General features: G+C 34.7%; 1 protein-coding gene across 2 annotated transcripts in view; it reads right to left on the bottom strand.

The window, feature by feature from the left end:
- Positions 1-18,699, bottom strand: part of cert (ceramide transfer protein) — a 30,530-nt gene extending 11,831 nt beyond the window's left edge. Inside the window, exons 1-6 of one of the 2 annotated variants that reach the window (XM_074142778.1) lie at positions 18,250-18,699; positions 9,994-10,110; positions 4,842-4,953; positions 3,626-3,733; positions 2,013-2,251; positions 613-783 (exon numbers count right to left, since the gene is read on the bottom strand). In XM_074142778.1, coding sequence (XP_073998879.1) covers positions 613-783; positions 2,013-2,251; positions 3,626-3,733; positions 4,842-4,953; positions 9,994-10,110; positions 18,250-18,474 — 972 coding nt within the window. In that variant the 5' untranslated portion in view covers positions 18,475-18,699. Of the gene's footprint in view, positions 1-612; positions 784-2,012; positions 2,252-3,625; positions 3,734-4,841; positions 4,954-9,993; positions 10,111-10,922; positions 11,074-18,249 lie in introns of those variants that run through there. The other variant, XM_074142779.1, reaches the window with a different exon arrangement.
- Between the last annotated feature and the right edge of the window lie 3,766 nt (positions 18,700-22,465).

Below are 22,465 nucleotides of genomic sequence, written 5' to 3'. Positions count from 1 at the left end.
AATTCTCTTTTTAAACTGAACCAAAAAGTCCATTATTTCATTTATATATCTTAGAGTTGTATTAAAAGGGCGATAAAACCAGATTTTTCAATTAAAGATGTTAAAAATTACTATAATTATCTGCCTTTACAAATCAAATCTTATCCAAATAGAATAAATTACAGATAGCAGCAGTAGCTAGAGTACAGCGGGATTTCTGGCATTGGTAAGGACGTCCCGCTTCTACAGCTAGCGTCAGATGTGGCCTGATTCTAAGGATAGAGTCGGAGCTTACTTTCGATGCTCATTTCACCTTTTTTAAAGGTTTGAACCCAAATGAACAGCCCGTAGAGAAATAGTCTTCCTCTCTCTCATTTGAAGCGATGTAGACTTTTTTTTAAATTAAAGAAAAAAAATCGCTCTAATTTCTAGATAAAAATATTGACCTTTTCAAAAGATGGTACAAGCATAAACTGGAAGTGAAAGGAGGGGGAGCAAATCAAGAACTGAAGGTAATCGTAGTAGATAAACTGAAAAAATAAGCTGGTGCATTCACTGAAAAGAACACATCAACTTTGTTACAACCCATATTAATTCTAGCTGGTAAGAGGGTATGAAGACTATCAATATCACCTCTGGCCAGAGTACGTGGTTAGTGACTCCGCCGGGAGTTGTCGGCGCTAAAAGACTAGTGTTTACGTCATTCAGCCGTTCTCTAAGAGCCACCTCTTCCTCGATCCTTTCCAGTCCGGTCTCCACGGCGTCGTAGAACTCTTCCTCGCCTAATGTACTGTGCGGTCCCTCCTGTTAAATAAATTGCACAAATCCTTTAGTTGCATATTAAACAAATATTAATACATGCATCTCCTTGTTTTAAATGGGAGAAAGTATCTCTGTAGCGTATCAAACTGTAATAAACAAAACCTTACTTTGATAGCGTCATTTTCAGCCAGTAAAAGAGTCTGACTGCCCTTAACTGTTTGCCTCTGAGCCACGGACTTTGGTCCATTTCCGAACCTTGATTTTCTTATGCAACAGTAAAGCATACTTAGGAGATTCATCCATACGGCAACCAAGTTTCTCTAAGACTATGTTGTGCCACAAGGTTTTGAAAATTGCTTTGACATCAACAACTTTAGACTAATTTAAATATAAGAATAGAGACATTACTTGGTATGGAGCTGACCACTTTTATAACTGTATGAATAACATTGGGAAGATTTGTATAAACTAGAAAAGGACCCAGAGTTGACCGAAACGGTTTAAGAAATTATAAGAAAAAATAAAGTTTGATTTGGAACACAAGTTAGTTATTCATAAAAATATAACATACAGCTGAGAATATATCTAAGTAAAAGATGATAAATTGATAAAACTGATACGTTCTAATACTTTCAGTTTCATGGATAGTATATTCTAATCAAGGAGATCAGAGACATATTCAATCATTACCCAAGAACAAAGTACAATGGGCCAGATACTCCGGTAATGCAACTACATTTGCCTACATGCCCCCCCCCCATTTAAACACATGCTCTAACGTAATTTTAAATTATAATTTTTGTACAAAACGAGTAAGAAAAAACCCTGAGAGTGGTCTTAGGAGGTGTGCAGACGTTTTACAAGTCGAAAAACCTTACCAGAAGTAATAAAGAAAAAGGTGGCTAGTAATTAATGACAAGATCATTGTGAAGACAGCAGCTTGCTAAAGTTTATGTCGACGCGCCTCAGAGTGTCATCAATTAAGTTGTCAAAGTTGTGTACTATATGTATGAGTTTGAGTTTTAAAAACTAAACCTCTAAATAAAGAACCTCATTTCTAAAACTTACACAGAAAAGACATTAATTTTTCGTTCTAAAAAGAATTCAAAAGATATATTGTATTTTCTTTGAGAATACAATTTAGAAAATTTGATTAGATCGCAATACTAACTCTTACTATAAATAAGAGGAAGTGAAAAAATGTGATATCTACAAGGTACGATAGCCTGGGATAGCTATAAGAACGTTTATACTGCAGTGAACAAACTTACCTCCTGATCAGGTCCAGTGAGAGGCCCATGCTTGACGCGTAACGCATCAATATGTTTCTCCAACTTTATCACCCGGCTGTGTTCCTTCTCCAACCCCTTACGCCAAAGTTCTTCTCTTTTACGCATCATGTCGATGCACTGAGATAGCGCAGTCAGTACGGCGCCTGATGTCACCTTGAATGTCATCGCTTCTCCTTTGAAATCGTGTATATTCAATTTCTCATTGGACATGGAAGCTTCTGTTTTTTATATGGTTGCCAGGAAAAAAAAAGTAAATATTAAAATTCGCCTTTTTAATTGATATTTTTAATTTATTTATTTTAAATAAAAGAGCGTTTGTCTATCGCCAGCATGTTATTTTTCCTCTCTCCAATGTAACATTACATAAGTTGTTGAGAATTGTTAACGCGAGTCTCCCCGCTACACTAACACATTTTACATTCCAAATTTATACACTCAGACATTCACAAACACAAAGAAAGGTTTTATAGCAGAACGATATAACGGTAATTTTGCATCACCTATGCAAAAAACGCGAGCTGATGGAGCATGCGGATAGCATGCGCTATGGTGAAACCGATGGGTATGGCGAATCAACATACTATGCTGAGTTCGTTAATAGTAATCAAAATAAGGGATAGCTCAGCGGTTAGCGAATTCTGGAACCAACGCGGAGATCCTGGATTCGAATCCAGCTTGTGACCCTTAGATGTCCTTTCCCCATGAGCTTCTTACAGCTCATGTTCGATGATGGACTTGTGTCTGAAAACACTATCTAGAGGCCAGCAGTGCACTGAAAAAAGCTATAGGCGCCAATAACCTCCACATGCTGATGCGCTTCAAAAAAAAAATATAATATTGATATATCATGACAAAATTAAAGAAAAGGTCAGGGTAGCCATCATGTGACGTAGATATTTCCAGGACAAATAAAAATCCAAATTACAACTCGTGCACTGCTTCAGAACCGTCAGTCGCTTTCACGAAAGAAAGATAAAATGAGTTGTAGAATGTGGCAAATGGACTTACATCTGCAACAGATCGCCGCCACAATGCGTAATTTCAACTTTTCTTAAAGAGAAATGCGCTTTTACAAAATCATTTATGCTATAAGAAATAATGTATATATTTGCTTTCTAAAACTACGAAGGATAAATTTATGATTTGTTGCTGATTGACTTTATATTGATTTCCTATCTTTACTTTGACTTGGTCATACTCCTCTCGCAGATTTATTATATTAAAGGTTATATAATAACTCTGTCGCAGTCGAATTTGGAATGTAAGAGTTTGTTAGACTTCAAAGCCAAGGAGTGGGTATTAGCGAGGGATCCAATAGCTGACAAAAAGTTGTCTTACAACAATGGAATGGGCTATATTTTGAACATCAATAAAAAATTCATATTATTAAGTACAATCTAAACTCAGTTCAACTCCCTGAACTAATCGTTCAGTTCACAAGTTCAACATTTTAAAAACTCTCACCTTCACATGCTGAAGACAGGCGAATAGCTCGCAAATAGGGTCAAAATGAATTCGTGGGAAACACAGAAGTGAATTCAGAAACAATTACTGATTTAACTGGAAGTCGTTCCCTTGATTAGGTTACATACCAATAGCTCGATTCTCGACACAGTTATCAAAGAATTTCTGCAGAGTGTCCATGTGTGAACAGAGAATGTCCCGGTAGGTTTCCATCTCAGCCAATTTCTCTTTCAGACCTGCCAGCAAGTAATTTCATCTTTCTAGTACATACCTAATAAGCTGCGATAAATACAGCTTGCCAGAATGTAAACAATGTGTGCGTTTTTGTTTGTTTGTTTTTAATTCTCTATTTTTACTAACACTTTAAAAATGGTTATAGCGAAGGATGCCGCTATTCGGGTGTAGAATAGGTTAGTTCAGGGCTCCACTATCTTTTTTTTTGGAGGGGTTATAAGTGTACGACTTCTTCATGTATCAACTGATGCCGCGCGAGATCGCTCACTCTATAGCACTCCCTCCGTCCCAATCCTTGAGATTCAACGCTTTTGACGTCAGATACCTTCCGAAGCGAGTCTTTATATGGCCAGTTCAGAAAACAATCATGTGAATTAAACATGTCCCAATCAACTTACAGCAAGCAGAAAGTTTGATTACCCAAAACTTCAGCAGCATTCCCCAGAAAACTGCACTTCTACTTGAAGTTTATAAGACCCTTCTTCAAACCCTAGGTGATTTTCTTTTCACCTAACTGATAATTCCTTAAAAGTGGATTATTTCCGGAATCAAACATATAACAATGAATTAGATGTAACTAACTACAATCCCTTCTATAGACTTGATATTTGAGAAAAAATGATCAAGGAAACCGCTTTCATTTTTAGCCGGTTTCCCAGGGCGTGAACTTGAATAGGTACACTCCATTTTTGCTGAAAAATACTCCCTCATTGTTTAAAACAAAAATAGTACCTCTTCAAGAAAACAACGCAAAGACACACATCTCGACAAACATTCTTGGTGATAGATGATTTGAAGTCTGGATTTCTCTCAGAATAGAAAACCCAAGCTTGTCCGTAGGTGGAAGCGGAATTTTTTTAGGCAACAAAGACAGCTGAAAGGGCATGGAATTGTTGACTCATAGATGTGTTCAAGTTATAAAAAATAATGGGCTATATTTCGTGGAATAGTTAAGAAGTGTAAACAACCTTTTTTAAAAACATTTAAGGTGAAAAACGCACAGACGTTTATTACATCCTAGTAGTAACAAAATGCTTGCAGTTTTTGAATGTTAGTTTCTTCTTTGCTGTAAATTAATAATCTAGACTAGAGTTTAAGGATAATAGTTACCTCGACAACTCTTGAGGCTGGACGCTGAAGTGGAAGACAAAGTTGTGGAGGTTAGGGAGACGGCGCTACCGTGGCGCTTGAGGCTGCACTGGCTGCCGTAGCCAGACTCCGCCTAAACACCCAAATTAAAAAAAAAAAAACCAAATAATATTTGGAAAACACAAAATCAAGAAAATTAAAAAAAAAATCAAGTAAAAAAAAAAAAAATAGAAAATAAAAGAGAAAAAGCTGGTTCAAACACTTAGAAACTACAATGAATTTCGTTGGTTGTTCACACATAGTAGCAACTAGAAGGTGTATATAACACATAGGTGCACTAGTAGGGCTGCTTAAATTGTCAGGTATTTTAAAAAAAACTATAAGTTTTGTTATTTCCCACGAAGAAGCATGAACAGCAATTTGAGTCATCTTTCCTTCTAAATATACTAGATGGTATGGCGAAATCATTTATTTCATTCCTAAAACTGCTTTAATATTAATTAGTCTCCCAAAATCTGCAACGTATAAGTGGCCAAACTATGCCAAAGCTGTATTCTATTGCTCTTGTGATAGCATTTTTTTTTGTCACGAGCAAAATTAGTGTTTTTTCTTCAATAAAAATTGAAGGCTCCATTGCGGAGCTAATGGAGAATCTCAGGGAATGGATCTCTGGGATTGCAAGCCCTCTACATTAAAAACAGGATAAATGGAGGAAGATAAGAGAAACTTCGTAATATATCGGAGCTTTCTGCGATTTTTCGATTTCGATATATTCTGTACAAATATAAACAAACTCACAATCAGACCTTTTTTTTTAAACAACTTTTCGGACTTAAAGGAGCTCATAAAAATAATTTTCGGGGAAAACTCAATCTGAGAAAATTTGACACAGTTGCAATAGGAATAAGTAAAACTGGAACCTTATTGAAAAAAATAAATAAAAACTGAAAATGAAATTAAAAACTTTTTTGCTGAAAGAGGAAACTCTTACCTGGTTTGGAAGTTGGACATTTAAGACTGTCACGATAGGCTCCGCTTCACTTTAAAATCCATTAAATCTATTTATCTATTAACAGAAATTACTGGGATTTAGCACACTGAAGCTCTCTAGTTAAAGTACACAAGCTTTGGATTCTTTCAAGACAAAAGGAGATGTGCAAATCTCAAAGCAGAACTATAGGGATCAAACTTGGACAGAGGGATCATCAAATTTTTGGTACAAGTTACTCATACAACCACCCATCACCTCTTTTAAGAAAAGAGATATTAAGGGTGTTTTCAAATACCAATTTAAATGTAAGTTCCCCAAGTTGTTTAATGTTAAACACAACTAATTCAGGTAGAAAATAATCACCCTATTTCTTCATTATTTTTTCTTTTTTCTTCATTAAATGAATGGTGAAACCTACGACTCGCTCTCCTCAAACTGCTCGCTTCATTTCATTTCAGAGACAGTGGCGGTAGGTACAGGAAATATCTGCACTGGGTGGCACTTATCTACTCAGAACCGTGTGTAGATTGTGAAATGGAGGAATATGAGACTTCTGCCACTTTTGAGAGCAGAGGAGATGACAGCGCAAAAACGACTGATTCGGAAAAAACTCGGATTACACTAAGGGAGGTTTCTGCCACTAAACTACGAAGGCTACACTAGCCTTGTTTTTTTTAAAGGGCTCGGAAGATTTAAAAACATTACCGCAGACATGTATACACGATCTGCATCTTTATATTTATTTTTTAGGTTCCAAAGTTGGGGCTTCAACATCTTTAAAAAACTGGAAAGGGCATTGAGAGAGGAGTGCATTAGCTTCTGGAAGCTATCTCTTATTGTCTGTCTCCTTTCATAAGAACTTTCATGAAAAGCCTTCTTGCCTAAATTTGGCCGAAGTTATCCTCAAAGCATCTAGAAGGCATATTGGCCTTTCTAGCGCTTGCTTGGTGAGTGATGGTAATGCTAGGTTATTAAGTGTAATGTACTCTAACTAGAATCTTCCTAGTTTCTTTTAGTTTAAGGCAGAGGTGTCAAACTCTATTAAAACCCGGATTAAAAAGAGGACATCACTGGGAGAAGTGACCTCACTCAGATAAGCAACAGTTAGGGATTTCTGTTCACCCACGAAGAGAGCCAGTGGCGAGTCTTTTCCTTCCAAGGAGTGTCAGTAATGGCAATGTTTAAAATAAGTTGGGTAAGTCCATTTGCAACCGAGTTTATTCATTAGCTCACATTACTCAGAGTACCGTATATATTATATAAATACGATATGCAGCACATCAAGATTGCCTATATGATCTTATGTACAATATTTACAAAGACTAATAAAAATTTGATTGATTCTTTAAACTATTATGTAACTAAGAAAAGCATTGCGATCGTGCCAAATTTTCAGAAATTGAGTTTTTACTAGAAATAAATATTTTGCAAACACCTGATTATGAAAGGAATCTTTCATTAAATTTTCATAAAATAAAAGACCCAGGAAGCCCCTAGACGAGAAGAAACCTTACCTTAGCTACTAATTATATCGAAAAGCATTCCCAGCTATTCAACAGTTCAGCATTCAACAATTGACTTGACAGGGAGCTAATAGCTTACTGCTTGGTAGTCCGAGAAGAAGACCTCTCAGGATATTATTATCGCCGGTGCTGGATGCTTTGAGCACTGATTGATCTTCCTAAGCTTGCTTATTTGGATATTTTGAGAAATCAAACTTCAGATTAGTCCCTATATACAGGGTGTCCCAAGCTATATGGATAACGACTTTTTCTCGGAAACTAAGATAGCTAGAAAAAAACTGAAAAATACGTGTCCCCTTAGTTTTTTTGTTAGAAATCCAAATTTATTTTGTAAATTTTTTTCGGTGCTTCCAGAAGCGAGATACAGGCTCTAACTTCATTTTTTCAAATGGGGAGGTGTGGTTTTTATTTAAGAAATAGATTCCTCTATTTTTTTTTAAGAAAAATTTACTTGAACGGTTTTTTTCTGTGAGCGATATTTTACAAGTTACGAATGAAAACATGATTCTAATAAGAAATTAACACGCCCATCAAATTGCCTATCGAGATATCTCTTAACATGCCTGATGGTGTTATATCGACACGGGGGGCGATTCAGTGGCCACCTCGTTCACCGGATTTGACACCTATGGACTATTTCCTTTGGGGATACCTGAAAAACAAGGTGATTATTTATAACTTTTTTCTTTCTTTTCTTATTTCAGCTTATCTAAAAGCATTTCTAAATCTAGGTGTATTAGAATCAAGCCGGGCATGCATCTGTAGATGATTTAAAGCAGAGAATAACAGATGCCTGTAACTCGTTTAAAGCCGAATTTATTTTTTTGGCAGTAAGGGACAATTGGCAGGAAAGAGCATGTCTTTGCATCTCTAATGGTGGAGGTCATTTCGAGCATGATCTGTAATGTTACTGAGGAGTAAAATTTATAATAAAATAGTACTTTTCTTCTTATTCAATCAAAAAACCGTTATAATATTATCATTTTGAAATTTCTTATAAGAATCATGTTTTCATTCATAACTTGTAAAATATCGCTCACAGAAAAAAACCGTTCAAGTAAATTTTTCTTTAAAAAAAATAGAGGAATCTATTTCTTAAATAAAAACCACACCTCTCCATTTGAAAAAATGAAGTTGGTGCCTGTATCTCGCTTCTGGAAGCACCGAAAAAAATTTACAAATTAAATTTGGATTCCTAACAAAAAACTAAGGGGACACGTATTTTTCAGTTTTTTTCTAGCTATCTTAGTTTCCGAGAAAAAGTCGTTATCCATATAGCTTGGGACACCCTGTATGGTTTCCACATCACCCAGCTCCCTGTAACTGTAAGAATCTTGAAGAAGTTTTAGTTATGAGGGCGAAAGCCTAATACCATAGTTTTGCCCGACAATTCCTGCGAAATCTTTCTGTCCAAAAATTACTTGGATACAGAGGTAAAGTCGGTGCGTTCTTCTACCTTACAATTCAAAAATTTTTTAAGTTCAACACCTATCAAGCTTACTGCAAAATTAAACGCTATCATTTAGAGCTAACTATTGTCTAAAAAATTACATGCCCTTGCCGTACGATAAATCATCACAATAAATGAAGTGGCCAAGGAGCTGAAGAACTGGTAATCAGAGCGTCATGTTTGGCCTTTAAAGCTTTCCACGGATGAGCTCAAAATTCAAATCTTCTATTGCTAAGCAAGTTGTTGTGACTCATTTTACTGTTCATTATTTTTGGTGACTGAATCATAGTTTCAATAGGATGAAAAAATTAATGCCAGTTAGTTTCAGTCATTATAAACTTTATTCTGCCGAGCTTTCAACCAAGGGACTAGGTCATCTTCAGGTCCATGAACAGACAAGACAGAAGACACACCAACTCTCTAATGATGTAAAACAGTATATTATAAATAAGCCCTGAAGATGACCAAGTCGAAAGCTCGGCAGAATAAAATTTATAATGACTGAAACTGGCACGAATTTTTTAATCCTAGTGACTCATTTTCACAATGAAATAATGCTCTTTTTCCTATTGACAAAAGAGGGACCTTTCCCAGTCAAAACGGAGTGAATGCGATTATAGCTGAATACAGTAAACATAATCGCCCAACCGTCAGCAATTTGTTCAAAATGAATACAGCCTTAGCCTTTCACTATTGCATCACTTTTATCTAAAATCTTTAATCTTTGAGAAAAAGATCCAGCTGCCTGGTCCGATTAAATCCAATATTTTTTATTAGTACCACGATCTCGCACGAGACAGACTTTCAACTCTGCACACTCACTTACACCGAATACCGATCTCTTTCTTCTAGTTTACACTTTCTACGATTACCCATAAAGGAAACTTTTTTTAGCCTTCAAAGTGTATGCTTAATTTCAAACCCAGTATACAAAACTATTGTTGAGATGAAAAGCTGGTTTTGTTTTTCTTTCTTTAAATTGCACTGGCCTTTTAAGGTGATACAAGGAAGTATAAGAGATAGATAATAGTGACTGTTGGTAAACATAGTTGCAAAAGAACAAATTACACTCTGAAAGAAAGAGAGTAGAGGGGGAACAAACTTACAGATTTTTTTGTTACACTCACGTAAATACAGTGTCCTTTGTGATTCCAATTTAAAAAAAAATTATTTTTAATCTATAAATTAATACATAAACAATGTGATTACCTTGAAAGCTTCGAGGATGTCGACCCAGTGTTGGCGGTCCTCAGAACTCTCTGCTCGTAGATACCAAACACAGTCGTTCACTGAGACGTCGAAACGGCATTCATCAAATTCATGTGGCTGGAACCAATATATTAACTGTTAAATTTGTGACTCCTGCAAAGTCTTTATTAAATCAAACGTGTAATGTGACATTCATACGACTTTCTCTTGCTGTTGCGGTGAATGATTAGAAATTGATGAATGGTCATCATATATTCAGAATTCGATTGGCCAGTTGCCCAGTCAGTAACTACTGCCAAAAAAAGACTTATGATGCTGAGTTTTCCCTTACTTTCAAAGAAGATAGCAATTCTTCTGGCAGTAGAGCCCTGATCATTTAGCTTATAATTGTACAGATTTCAGCTAACAAAACAGCTCTAAAATGGTGCTGCCGAAGCTGACCCTCTTTATGTGACCGCAATCTAATTTCTCGTTGAGCACAGAGTGATAATTAAAACTCACGTCTGAATCTATCACTCCGAATCTTGATTCAAAATGATATTTCGGGTTCATCAAAACTGCTCCTTTATTTTTTTCCCCCAGATTCCCGACTATACTAAGAAGTTTGAGGCTCATATATTTGAATAATAGGATGCTAACCACTCTATAGACTGATCTCTATGGCTCTTCCCCCAACACAAAAATGCACGAATGGAAGTCCCAGAAGAACCTCTAAGGTTGCCTCGAACTTTATTTCACATTAATAAAACAAAACCCTCTGCACAGTGCCACCAGACATTAAAAGAAAAATAATTACAGTGGGTCCCTTCTAAATGGTTTAGTCACAAATGAAGAAGGACCGACTCCTTTCGTAAGATCAACTCAACACGGAACACCCTATATAAATAGATCCGTGGGGTATAGAATCTGTTGTAGAAAAAAAATCTTACAGGCCCTTCCACATTGATCCAGCAATCAAAACCACGTTCAATTAACACAGAAATCATACAGTCCAAAATTCACCTAACATAACTTTTATGGAACTTTTCCTCGAATAAAAATTACAAGTAATTTTGGTGTATAAATAGCATACTAAGTTTAAATAAAATCCATCTACTATAGTAGCTTTTTGGTAAAACTAACATTATGTAACAAAGTTTAAGAGTTGTTGAAGCAGAATGTTGTTTATATATTATAAGCATAGATCTAAGGTCAGTTCAACATAGAACACCCCGCTTAATACCTAGCTAAATTTTTTGTTTGTGTTCATTGGACCTCGAAACAATTTTTCGGTGAAAAAAAACTCACGATAACTGTTTTATGTTTGATTAATTTCACAAAAACCATCTAGCCATTTAAGTCGGGAACGTGGAATTCTAGAAAAATACGCTCCTAAAAACAGTAAAAATAGCGAAATAGGTCAGAACGTAATTAAACCAATAATGCCTAAACTAGGGCAGGGTTAAATATACCAATGGTGGTTCATGTCTATAGGAACTTGTGTAAGAGATAAGCGAAGGTTATATTACAGTCGTAGCATTCGACTTAGCTTTCTTTTACCTGAAATGAGAGCAATTATTGTATTATGTATTTAATTAAATTTAAAACTAATTATTGGTTTTATTACTTTATCAAATTTTCATAATTGACTTTCACCGGAATACAAACAGGTTTTTTGAGGTTCCCTGAGTACCAAAAGTTGTTCATAAAATAGATCTGAGGTGTGCGTGCAAGTCAGTTTGTTGTCAGACACCTAAAGAAATGAACATCTTGAAAGATAAAATTCGATATTTAGTTTAGGAACTAATTAAGGTCTCGATAGTAAGTTATTGGATAAAATTGATCCACTGGAAGAATCACTTAATTAATTTTTGAGTGTTTTCAAAAATATTTCCGAAGGTTAAAACAAAACTTTTTTTTTTCTAAACTAGTGTAGCCTTTACGTAAAAGAAGAGCCGTAACTTTTACTCGTGACATTTTTTAACTTTGAATAAGAGCTAATAAATTTAGTAAAAGTAATTATGGCCGAAAGCAGGCGGTTAAACACACATACTAAGGGCCATTTTAAACTTTAAGTATGGTCGTATGTCTTGATAGTATTAACAATGATCAAATCAGTAACAATGGCGTGCCGGGGATGTTCGTAATTTCTACAGAAGAAGTTTTTCTGCTAATGACAAAACACTTTATGAAGTGTTTTTATGCTATGGCATGGGTCTGGCAAGGTTCGACGCTTCGGAGAAAAAAAAACACATACCTTTATGCTTTACTGAGGCGCCTCTCACCAGACTTCTAGGTCTAATTAAACAGACAGGACTGAAAGAGGTGCGTAACTACAATAGACCTCTGGGTCGCGGCGAAGAAGGCCTTTTGAACAATCCTCATGGAATCTAATCTGATCTGAGACATATTCTGTTACACCCTACCTCGGAATAGCGTTACAGAATAGGGTTAACAGGCCACAAATTCGCAAGTCATCCGTAACTACTGCCTTCTTTCTTCAACACCACAATCGGAGCACATTCTTCTTGAGGAGGAGGTTTGAGTACATCAATTACCGTCAGATGTTAATTTTGAAACAAAGAAAATAATGAAAAAAGGGGTATATGTCAAATAATGTTTTTGTACATCAAATGTAAACAAACAGTTCTTTACAAAGAAGACGTTTACTTCTTAGAACCCTCTAAGAAGTACTAGGGCTAACAGGTCTCAACACATCCGTAACTACTGCCTTCTATCTTCAACACCACAATCAGAGCACATTTTTCTCGAGGAGGTGTTTGAGTACATCAATTTTCTTTTTGAGTGAAATTAAGAGAAACGCTACAATACATCGAATAATCAAATGGACTAGATATTTTTTTTTTTTTTTACCCCGCGTATTATATGAGAACCTACACAAATTGAAGCAAACCTAATACTACTTAATCTACATTTTCGACTTGTACAAATAATTATTTTGGCAATTATAAAATTTTAGGGTAAATGCTTCGAAAAAGAGTTAGGGTTGTAGGTGAATCAAGTTTGGCTTATAAGAATAACTTCTACTCTAATAAAAGGTAAGTAAAGTAATCGCCTATTTTTTCAGGCGGGGCTTAACGTCCAACTACCAATTAGGTAGTCGTGAACGGAGGCGACTACTAGCAAACATACTTTACTGAAATTTCTTTTATTAACCATTAAATAAAATCCAAGTTTGGCTTATAAGCATAACTTCTACTCTAATAAAAGGTAAGTAAAGTAATCGCCTATTTTTTCAGGCGGGGCTTAACGTCCAACTACCAATTAGGTAGTCGTGAACGGAGGCGACTACTAGCAAACATACTTTACTGTAAATTTCTTTTATTAACCATTAAATAAAATCCAAGGCCTAAGACCGGGGAATCGAACCCAGTACCGCAATACATATTAGCTTCGCAGGTCTCGCCTCTAACCGCTCGGCTACCGTGGCGCCCTACTCTAATAACAATACAATGTATAATAGAAAACATATCCTAAGATAGTGAAAAACTGTGTTAGTGTGCAACCTCAATCTGCCTGGAAACGGTGTATCTCGCATTCTCCTAATCTATCCTATTTACAATTTATCAAGTGCCACTGTACTAATTCAATAAAGTAAAAATACTGAAAATCTTTTTCAATATTGGAATCTTGAAAACTTGTACATGATGTTTATAATTTTCTCTTACATAAAAATTTAAATGAAAATATTTCTTTTAAAGTACAATACATTACGCAATTTTAATTCGTTTGTCGGCTTTGAATTTCTGAAAGAAGATAATATTTATTGGGAGGGTTACATAAGATCAAATTAATTTTGTTAAAGAGATCAATAAATTTGTATTTTCTTTGTAGTTTCCTAAAAACCAAACTATATTTTACGAACCACGATGATTCATAATATAATCAATTATAATAGTTTCAATAAAACTTCTAGTTCATTTCACCAAATAAGGACATTTTTGTACAAAATTAACAATTATGACTAATAAGTCTAAACGGTGATAACAATATTTGAAAAACGTTTCTCCATTAAATTAGGCTTCTATAGAATTACAAGGTAGTGAAATGGTAAGAAAAACAAAATATATCTAAACAGAAAACTTCCATTTTTTTTCTTAAACATTCTTCATTTTAAGACTATACAATTTTACTGTTTTTTTAAACATCGAAAACACGACTAAAGGTCATTACAATTCTAAAAATACTTATGAATTTTATGATAAAGTTTTAGGGTCTAAGATAAACTATTGTTTGTTTGTTTTTTACTGTTCATGATTCACGTTTTTGAACTTCTGAAGGCTTAAAAAAATAGTAAAATTGTAAAGGATTAAAATTAAATATGTTTAAAGAAAACCTAAAGTGTCTTGTAAATTACTTTGTTTTCTTTTATAACCATTCTAATTTTCTGAAGAAGTTTTAATAGGCGGATGAAATTTTATACTGTGGTTAACTGTTATAAGAGTGCCCTTCGAAATTATAAATTATGTAATAATTTAAACTATTCAGGGTTTGAGAATGATCGGTATACAATCAAAACGTCATTGAAAAAGAACAATCAAAATATATGGAGGGAACACTTGCAAACTTTTTTTTTTGCTCAAATGAATACAATTGGCAAATTTTTAATCCTTGGGGTTTATTAAAAAAAAAGTATGTTTTATAATCTTTTTTAGATTTAATTATATACCGTTTCTCCATAAGAGATAGCCAGTAAGAGTACTTTACATGACACAAAAGGTCTAGGGGTCTAATTCAGGATACTAGTGAAGAACTCTTGTGTAAAGCACAAAGGAAGGTGTTTTTCTCCTCTGAAGGGCCGAACTCTAAAGCCTTGTGTCCACTTATCGCAAAGAGTGTATCCTACATCGTTAGTGTAGTCAGCTTATCTAGATTTGTGGGATTTAACACGTATCATTACTGCGATACAATAAGCAGATGATACGAGTCTATTAGGCCTTTATCATCACCCTTTCATTTAAACATCAGCCAATTGCATACATAATCCATTTTTATTAAAGTACATTTTTTTTTTTTTTTTTTTTTTGGCGCATCAACAGCTGAGGTCATTAGCGCCCGGAGCTTTTTCCAGTGCACTGCCGGCCTCCGGACAGTGTTCTCTCGTTACAGACAACACTGTCCATCACCGGACAGTGAGCTGTAAGAAGCTCCTAGGAAGAGAAAATCTAAGGGTCAGCAGTTGGATTCGAACCCGAGACCTCCGCGTGGGAGTCCAGTATGCTAACCTCATAGCTAATCCCTTCCCTAATACATTATTATTAAATTGTATTACGAAAAGAAATAATCAGAACTGAGGTTAATCAATCAAGTACATCCAAAAAACCGAAAAATGGAGATTAAAAAAATTCGTAGATCAATTAGTGAAACCTACGTAGCAATTAGGCCTTACAATACCAGGATCTCGGGATCCCGAATACCGGAATCCCGGACGATTTTTGTCCGTAATTAAAAACCGGTATTTATGTAAAAATACCGGTATTTTTGTATTACATTGGTTGATAAAAATTGAATTTATACACAATTTATCATTTTTCAGATAAAGAATTTAATTTATTATCTTCAATTATTGCTGCTCTTACTCCTGTAAAATTAACAGTAGATGCTTTATGCCGAAAAGATGCAAATCTTTTGACGGCTGACGCTTCTTTGACATTTATGTTAAATACTCTTTCCCAGCAAAAATCTACAATTGCATTAGAATTATTGGAAGCATTAAAATCTCGAATTTTACTGCGACGAACTGAATTATCACAAATACTTCAGTATCTGCAAAAAGGCTCACAAGATGTTGTAGAAGTATTTAAACGCATATCCAAATTTACAATCATTAAAAAAATTGTAAGCTTAACAAAACGGCTCACACCTGAAAATCTAGAAGATACAGAAGATATGGAAGTTGTGCAAGAAACATCCCTTCCAATATCTTTTCAAATTAGTTTCGAAACAATATTAGAATCTGACAAGGTAAACGTAAACGCATTAAAGAGAAAACTACAGGCAGCAATAGACGAAACACTAAATACTTCACCCGTGCCTGCGTTTAAAAAAATTCCAAGTCTGGAACAAAAAATAAAAGATGAAATTACTTTTTTTGAAAAAACAGGAACCAAAGGAACGTATTTACAAAATGTGTATGATTTCTTAATGACAATAGTGCCGACAAGTGTAGAATCAGAAAGAGCTTTTTCAGCGGCTGGTTATATTTGTACGAAAATTCGGTCCTCGCTTGATGATGAAACGATTAATTGTTTATGTTTTTTAAGAGCATACTTTAATAAACAAAACGCAAGTTATTAATATTGTTTCATAAATACTTTCAATTAATTATATTTTTCGCTTCTTTAATTACATAATGCCATGCGAGCCTATTATATGTAAAATATAACATAAAATTTAATATGTACTTTTTTTATTTGCACGATTTTTTTATCTATCTATTCCTACTCTCTATGTAATAAAATTAATAATATCTACTCATTTCAGAACAATATTTATTAGATTTCAGCAATTATTTGTTAACAAGTCAATATAATATCTGATGTAAGTAAAAATATAACTAGTAAATTTTTTATTAATAATACCGGTATCCCGATATTTCAAATTTCAAATATCAAATACCGGCATTCAGATTTTACTTCGGTATTGTAAGCCCTAGTAGCAATGAAGAGTGTTGACGAATATACACATTCCTCGAGATTTGGGAGAAGCCATTAGAATAAAATTGGATATTGGATACTGTCAACTCCAAAACCAATCAAGTGAATTAATTAGAAAATGAAAAATTGTTACATTTGTCCTTCTAAATAAAAACATGCAAAAAAACTCACTTTACTTTGCGTCAAAAACTAACTAGCTAACTAAGCGATGTAAAAATATCTTTTAAGATTTGAACTGATGTGATTTTTAAATTTAAGATTGATATGTTTGAATTAAAAGAAAACAAAATAATCAGATTATTTAAACACTTTTTTTTGTCTTTTTTAATTAGAAAATCAATAAATACTTTTAGGGGCATTTACACTTAATACTTTTCAATGTTATTCTCTTTTTGAACAAGTTCTTTTTTCATGCATCAGACAATGTCTTTTGAAGAGAACTAAAGTCTATGGAATTTGAGAAATTGCATATGTACAGCTGTCATTTATGTGTGAATTTATACAGAGAAATGCAAGGTTTGCCTACATTAAAAATTCAAGTTTCTTCACAAAGGGGGCCTTAACGTACCTTTCTAGTACTCTATTTTAACTCGTATACATTAATGGTATGAAGAGTTAGAAGCAGATTTGTTAATTATGTATCCTAATGACTCGACAAATCAATCAAGGAAGGTAAAAATGTTGAAGACGAACATCAAGCTTGTGTCAATAGATAAAACTTGGTCTATATAGTTAATGGGTATGATGGCACTAAATATAGATAAAACAGAAAGATTGGTATTTGGTAATAGCGATATATTGCGAAAACTACCTACCTAGGTAATGTTATGAAGGTAAAGCCAAGGAAGAAGTAGTGAGAAAGCTATTGGATGACGATATTTTTCTTTGGATGGTTCCATCAACTTTTCCCACCAAATGGACTAATTGGAGATATAGCTTAACGTGCCGATAAGGTATCCGGAAAAAATAATTCTGATCATGGTCAAATAAATTAGTCCACTGCAGGCTAAATTCAAGAGCTTGAAAATCCAGACATGCCACCTAGTTTACACTAAAAAATGTAAATTTCGTAACAGCAAAAAGATGTATCGATAAGTTGGACAGACAAATATGCGGAGTGAAATGGTTGAAAACTGACTAGCGCTTACGCAGCACAGATCGGAAAAACAAAAATACCGACATAATGTTAGCATATATTTTAAACAAAATACTAGAGGATTTCAGAACATTGCCAGACAAGATAATAGTGAAAAATGCAAGGAAACATATTAAGAATGAGGCATTTTAAAGAATAAACCGAGTAGGTGTTCACCTCTGTAGGATGATTTCTTTACCGACATACTCAACGTTGATCATACTAGTCTTATACCGCATATTTTAAGTTCGTAGGATTTTTATTAATTTAAATTAAAAAAAAAAAAGAAGAATAATCTTAACTCATTTTCATGGAAATCTGACAGCCATACTTTCTATTTATTTACAGTATTTGAGGAACAAATCTTCTGTTCAAATCGAAGGATGGGTGTAGATTATAAGGAAAGTTGCTATGGATGATAAAATATCGCAACATTAGAAGGTAGAAAGAAGGTTGATGGTTTACCTTAATGGAAGCTTTGAACAAGCTAATCGCTCCACGGCAGCCGAACCCTTTATCCTCTTGGGACTTATAGTAGGATAAAATGCCATCCTTAAGGACAATAAACCTGGACTGCCAACCGTGGATGTAGTTGGTCCACTTGTTGAGGACGCCCTGGAGCTCGGCCTCGTGCAAACCGTTGTCGCTGTCTTCGTCTTCTTCACTCAACTGTTCGTGTTCACTGGCCATTCTAACTAGCCCACACTAACTAACTCAAACTATCAATCACTTTGCACTAACAATCAACTTCAATCTACAGCCACCAAGTTAATCAATGCGAAAGAGGAAAAAATTAAATAAAATCAATTGAACATAATTCACTAGGTAAAATAAAGAAATATGGGTGCGGCCTGTTAATTTCGTTGCAGTTACTTACACTTATTGTACACTAAGGTTTTACTAATGGTGTACATCTTAGGCTGTCATTCAGCTCATCGATTCTCTTCCATCGATAATCGATAGTCTACCTTAAGTATTTAAATTAAAACGAAACAATTTGAAATTGATACATTTATAAGTTTAAAAAACTAGATATTTATATCTAAATCATAAGAATTATTAGCATTCAATAAAAATGTTTGTTGTTGGCCCCTTCCTTCTATATTAATATCTTTTATTTTTTTATAACAGCTATCTAATTGCTATTTATGTGTAAAGCTCTTAATGAGCTGGCCCATATTTTATTTGTAAAAATAAAAAAAAACACATAAATGTAACGGGAATTACTTTTGACTTTACGCAATACTTACCTACCTAGGCATCACAAACATTACATTTGTCACGATTGAACTGTAGAATCTATTTCCTATGGCCATTTTAACTGAGTATATGCTCTAAGTTTAAAACCGTGAATCATGTTCATTATTGAATGTTTATAAAGCTTTAAGCCGTAATACATACTCTTTTTTTACGTTTGGTAGTAATCAATCAATAATATAATTAGTTTTTAAAGAAAATTTTGCTAAATTTAATAAATCACCAACAGCTAAGTTCCCAACAAAGTAATTATAGTTTCTGAAGATGCTACTGTACTGTTTGAAAATGGTTAAATGAACGCAGAAATAAAAAATTATAAAAGTAATTTAAGAGCAGCCCCTTTACGAAAGTAAATAGTAAATATAACGAAGACGAATGTTACACACTGTTAAATTTAAATTCTCTCATGATGCTTAATTTTTATGTTGTCAGTTTCATACTGACTACTATTGCCATCCGGTCCGTGACAAAAAAATATTGCTCACACCTGTTTTAGATTCTGTACGATCTGACTGTGAAAAGGTACAAACAGATTTAACACACATTTTGAAAGTTGTTTCATTCAAAAATATAATTTATTTACTAGCGAGGTATCACAATACAAAGTATCACAAATTTTTACGTACATATAATGCATTTCTGAACCATCAAAAAACTATAATGAATAAATTTCTCGGTTCATTTCTTAAATGAACACTGATATGAGAAAGGAACCTCACAATACTAATATTATAGAATTACTTTACAAATAAATAAATTAAACTAACAATTGACTAAAATAAACCAGGGACCAAGAGAGGACTCACTAGTAGGCCTTTGGACTACTTTGAACTTGGTGAGCCAGCATACCTCAGCTACAATTACTGACTTACAATATAAGTCAGGGAAGTGAGAAAGGCGGGAGAATATTCTTGTTTCTTTCAGAATCCTTGGAAAGTTTCAATTGCTTCAGACACATCTAAGCACTGCATTAATATTCACTTGCACTTTATACACCTTTTACACCCCAGTAGTACGTGCTTGTGCCATCTGCATGTTTGCTGTGAGAGGAAACCTGTGTTGTGGAGGGCGGAATTCCTGAGTATTCACGATAGGGTTCCGCTAAAAGCAAGTTCCCTCAGTAGTCCTTGCGGCAGCCCAACACATCTCTTTGACACCCAACACTGCTAAATAAGAGGCTAACCCAATTCTGGCCAATCAACTAGCGTAGAACATGCATGGGTGAGTTCCCGGGAGTTACGGGCTTTGGCCCCGGTATATCTCTGGAGTAGCTCTGGCGCTCTAAGAAGGGTGGAGAGCTACTGAGTTGGATTTTTATTTCCAATCTTGCAAAGAATATTACTTAGAGTGGTAAGGAAAAGAAGAGAGGGTCATTGGTGGTGGAGTTATTTCCTCGACTTATCCTGATCGGATAACCACCGTCAAGATGAAGTATTATTTTTTTATTTAATAATAATTTGTCTTGGGGACATACCCCTTACAAATGAAGACTGGTCAAATATAGTGAACAACATGGTAAGAAAAAAGAGACCAGAATATATAAATAATACAATAACAGTAAAACATAAAATCTAGAGTAATAACAGTAAATATACAGCACACTGCATTGTATCCATCCGTCAAGATGAAGTATTGGGAGTAAACTGGTAAATATTTCCAGAGGCTATTACATTGATATTGAAGGTATAAAAGTTAAAAGATACCCTCCCATGGTGTGGAAAGTTACATGGTACAGTAATCTCTTCCGTGTTTGGCTCCTGGAAAGCTAGAGATGATGCAGATTAATCCTAATTTATACTGTCGCATTTGTACTGTATGCTACTCACCAGACCTATTTTATTCTGGTTCACGTGCCGTTCATCTACTAAAACGGAGAGGTTCGAGGTTTAGCAGTGTAGAACGGTAAGCTGTATGTGGAAACACAGTGGGCGCTCCTATAGCATGAACATGTAAAGGAGCATAAGATAATGTAACTTTATTCAGGTAGTTTTGCTCTAGGGGCTTGGTTAGGGACGTGGATTTAGGGTGGTGCAGGGGACCTACAGGAAAAAACTACGTACTTGATTTCTTTAGATAATTGAGATACACAAGGAAGGGATTAGCTATACGGGTTCGAATCCAGCTGCTGACCCTTAGATTTTCTTTTCCTAGGAGCTTCTTACAGCTTACTGTCCGGTGATGGGCAGTGTTGTCTGTAACGAGAGAACATTGTTCGGAGGCAGGCAGTGCACTAAAAAAAGCTCCGGGCGCCAATAACCTCAGATGTTGAAAAAATAAATAAATAAATAAAATAAAATAATGAGATACATATAATGATGTAAAAAGACACAACAGTACTATGCAAGAAATGTCTAGGTTGTGTAACGTTGCTAGTGGCAACGAAATACCATCTGTATTAAATTGTTTGTTGAATAAAAATTGACATTTCAATAAAACTAAGTAAAACTGATAATTTATATTATTTAGACCCAATAGGGTGTCTATTTAATTTAGATAAAGTTTTTTTGTAACATGATTACAGTTTATTTCAACTGTTATACTTTGCACAGTTTTTTTGTTGCTTCTGACTTAAAGATTTTATTGAAGCTAAGAAGCATGAGTATTCTTTGGTACCCTTCTCATCTCCACCAAGTGTGCTGGACTAAATTACACTCGTAAAAGCTAGTTCGATTTCTTGGAAACAATATGAATTATCAGATAGGAACTTTTAAGATACTCTGCCAGATCCTACACGGTGAGAGAAATGGACTCATAGTAGTTACTGGTAGATCTCCATTTTCCGGGTAATGTTTATGTAAGTTTGTCCGGTACATCCACAGTTGGCGAGTGAAGGCTAAGATCTAATGACTTGTCGTCTTTGGAAGATCTGGTTACCCAGGAGAAAGTGGTTGTGGCAGTGCAAAGTTTTACACATTCACTCATATGAGGAATATCGAAGGATTAACATCTCCTAGGTAAATAAAAACTTCTGCACAAATTAGCAAATCGGTGAAGTTCATGTAAATATCCTTGACAGCAAATGAAAATTGTTCAGAACATGAAAAGACATATGTAAGTACGTTTATCTCCTTTTGGCAGTGTTATAGGATTATAGGTAAAAGTTGGAGGATACCGCCCAATATGATATTATGGACATACTCTGCGTAGATACAGTCCCCTCTCAGACCTAAGGGTTGGATTCCTTATGGGCATTGTAGTAGGTATGTTAAATATTTTTCGTTTTTGTTTTGGCATTGACATTTTATGATACAGCCATAGTACAATCAAAGGCACCTCTGTATAGTGGTGCTCATGCCTATTTTATAAAATGTGAGGAAGAGTAGGAAACACTCTTCGGTTCAAGATGGATTGTTTAGGTTATAAAGATATAAGGTTCAGAATCTTTGGTCGGAACAGGTAAACAAATTTGGAAAAGCTAAGGTTG

This window comes from Rhodnius prolixus, unplaced genomic scaffold, assembly GCF_049639745.1.
Source record: "Rhodnius prolixus isolate KJV_2025 unplaced genomic scaffold, Rpr scaffold_12, whole genome shotgun sequence".
NCBI classification, from domain to species: domain Eukaryota; kingdom Metazoa; phylum Arthropoda; class Insecta; order Hemiptera; family Reduviidae; genus Rhodnius; species Rhodnius prolixus.
The sequence above is the reverse complement of the archived record's forward strand: the minus strand, read 5'-3'. Positions and strand labels throughout refer to the sequence as shown.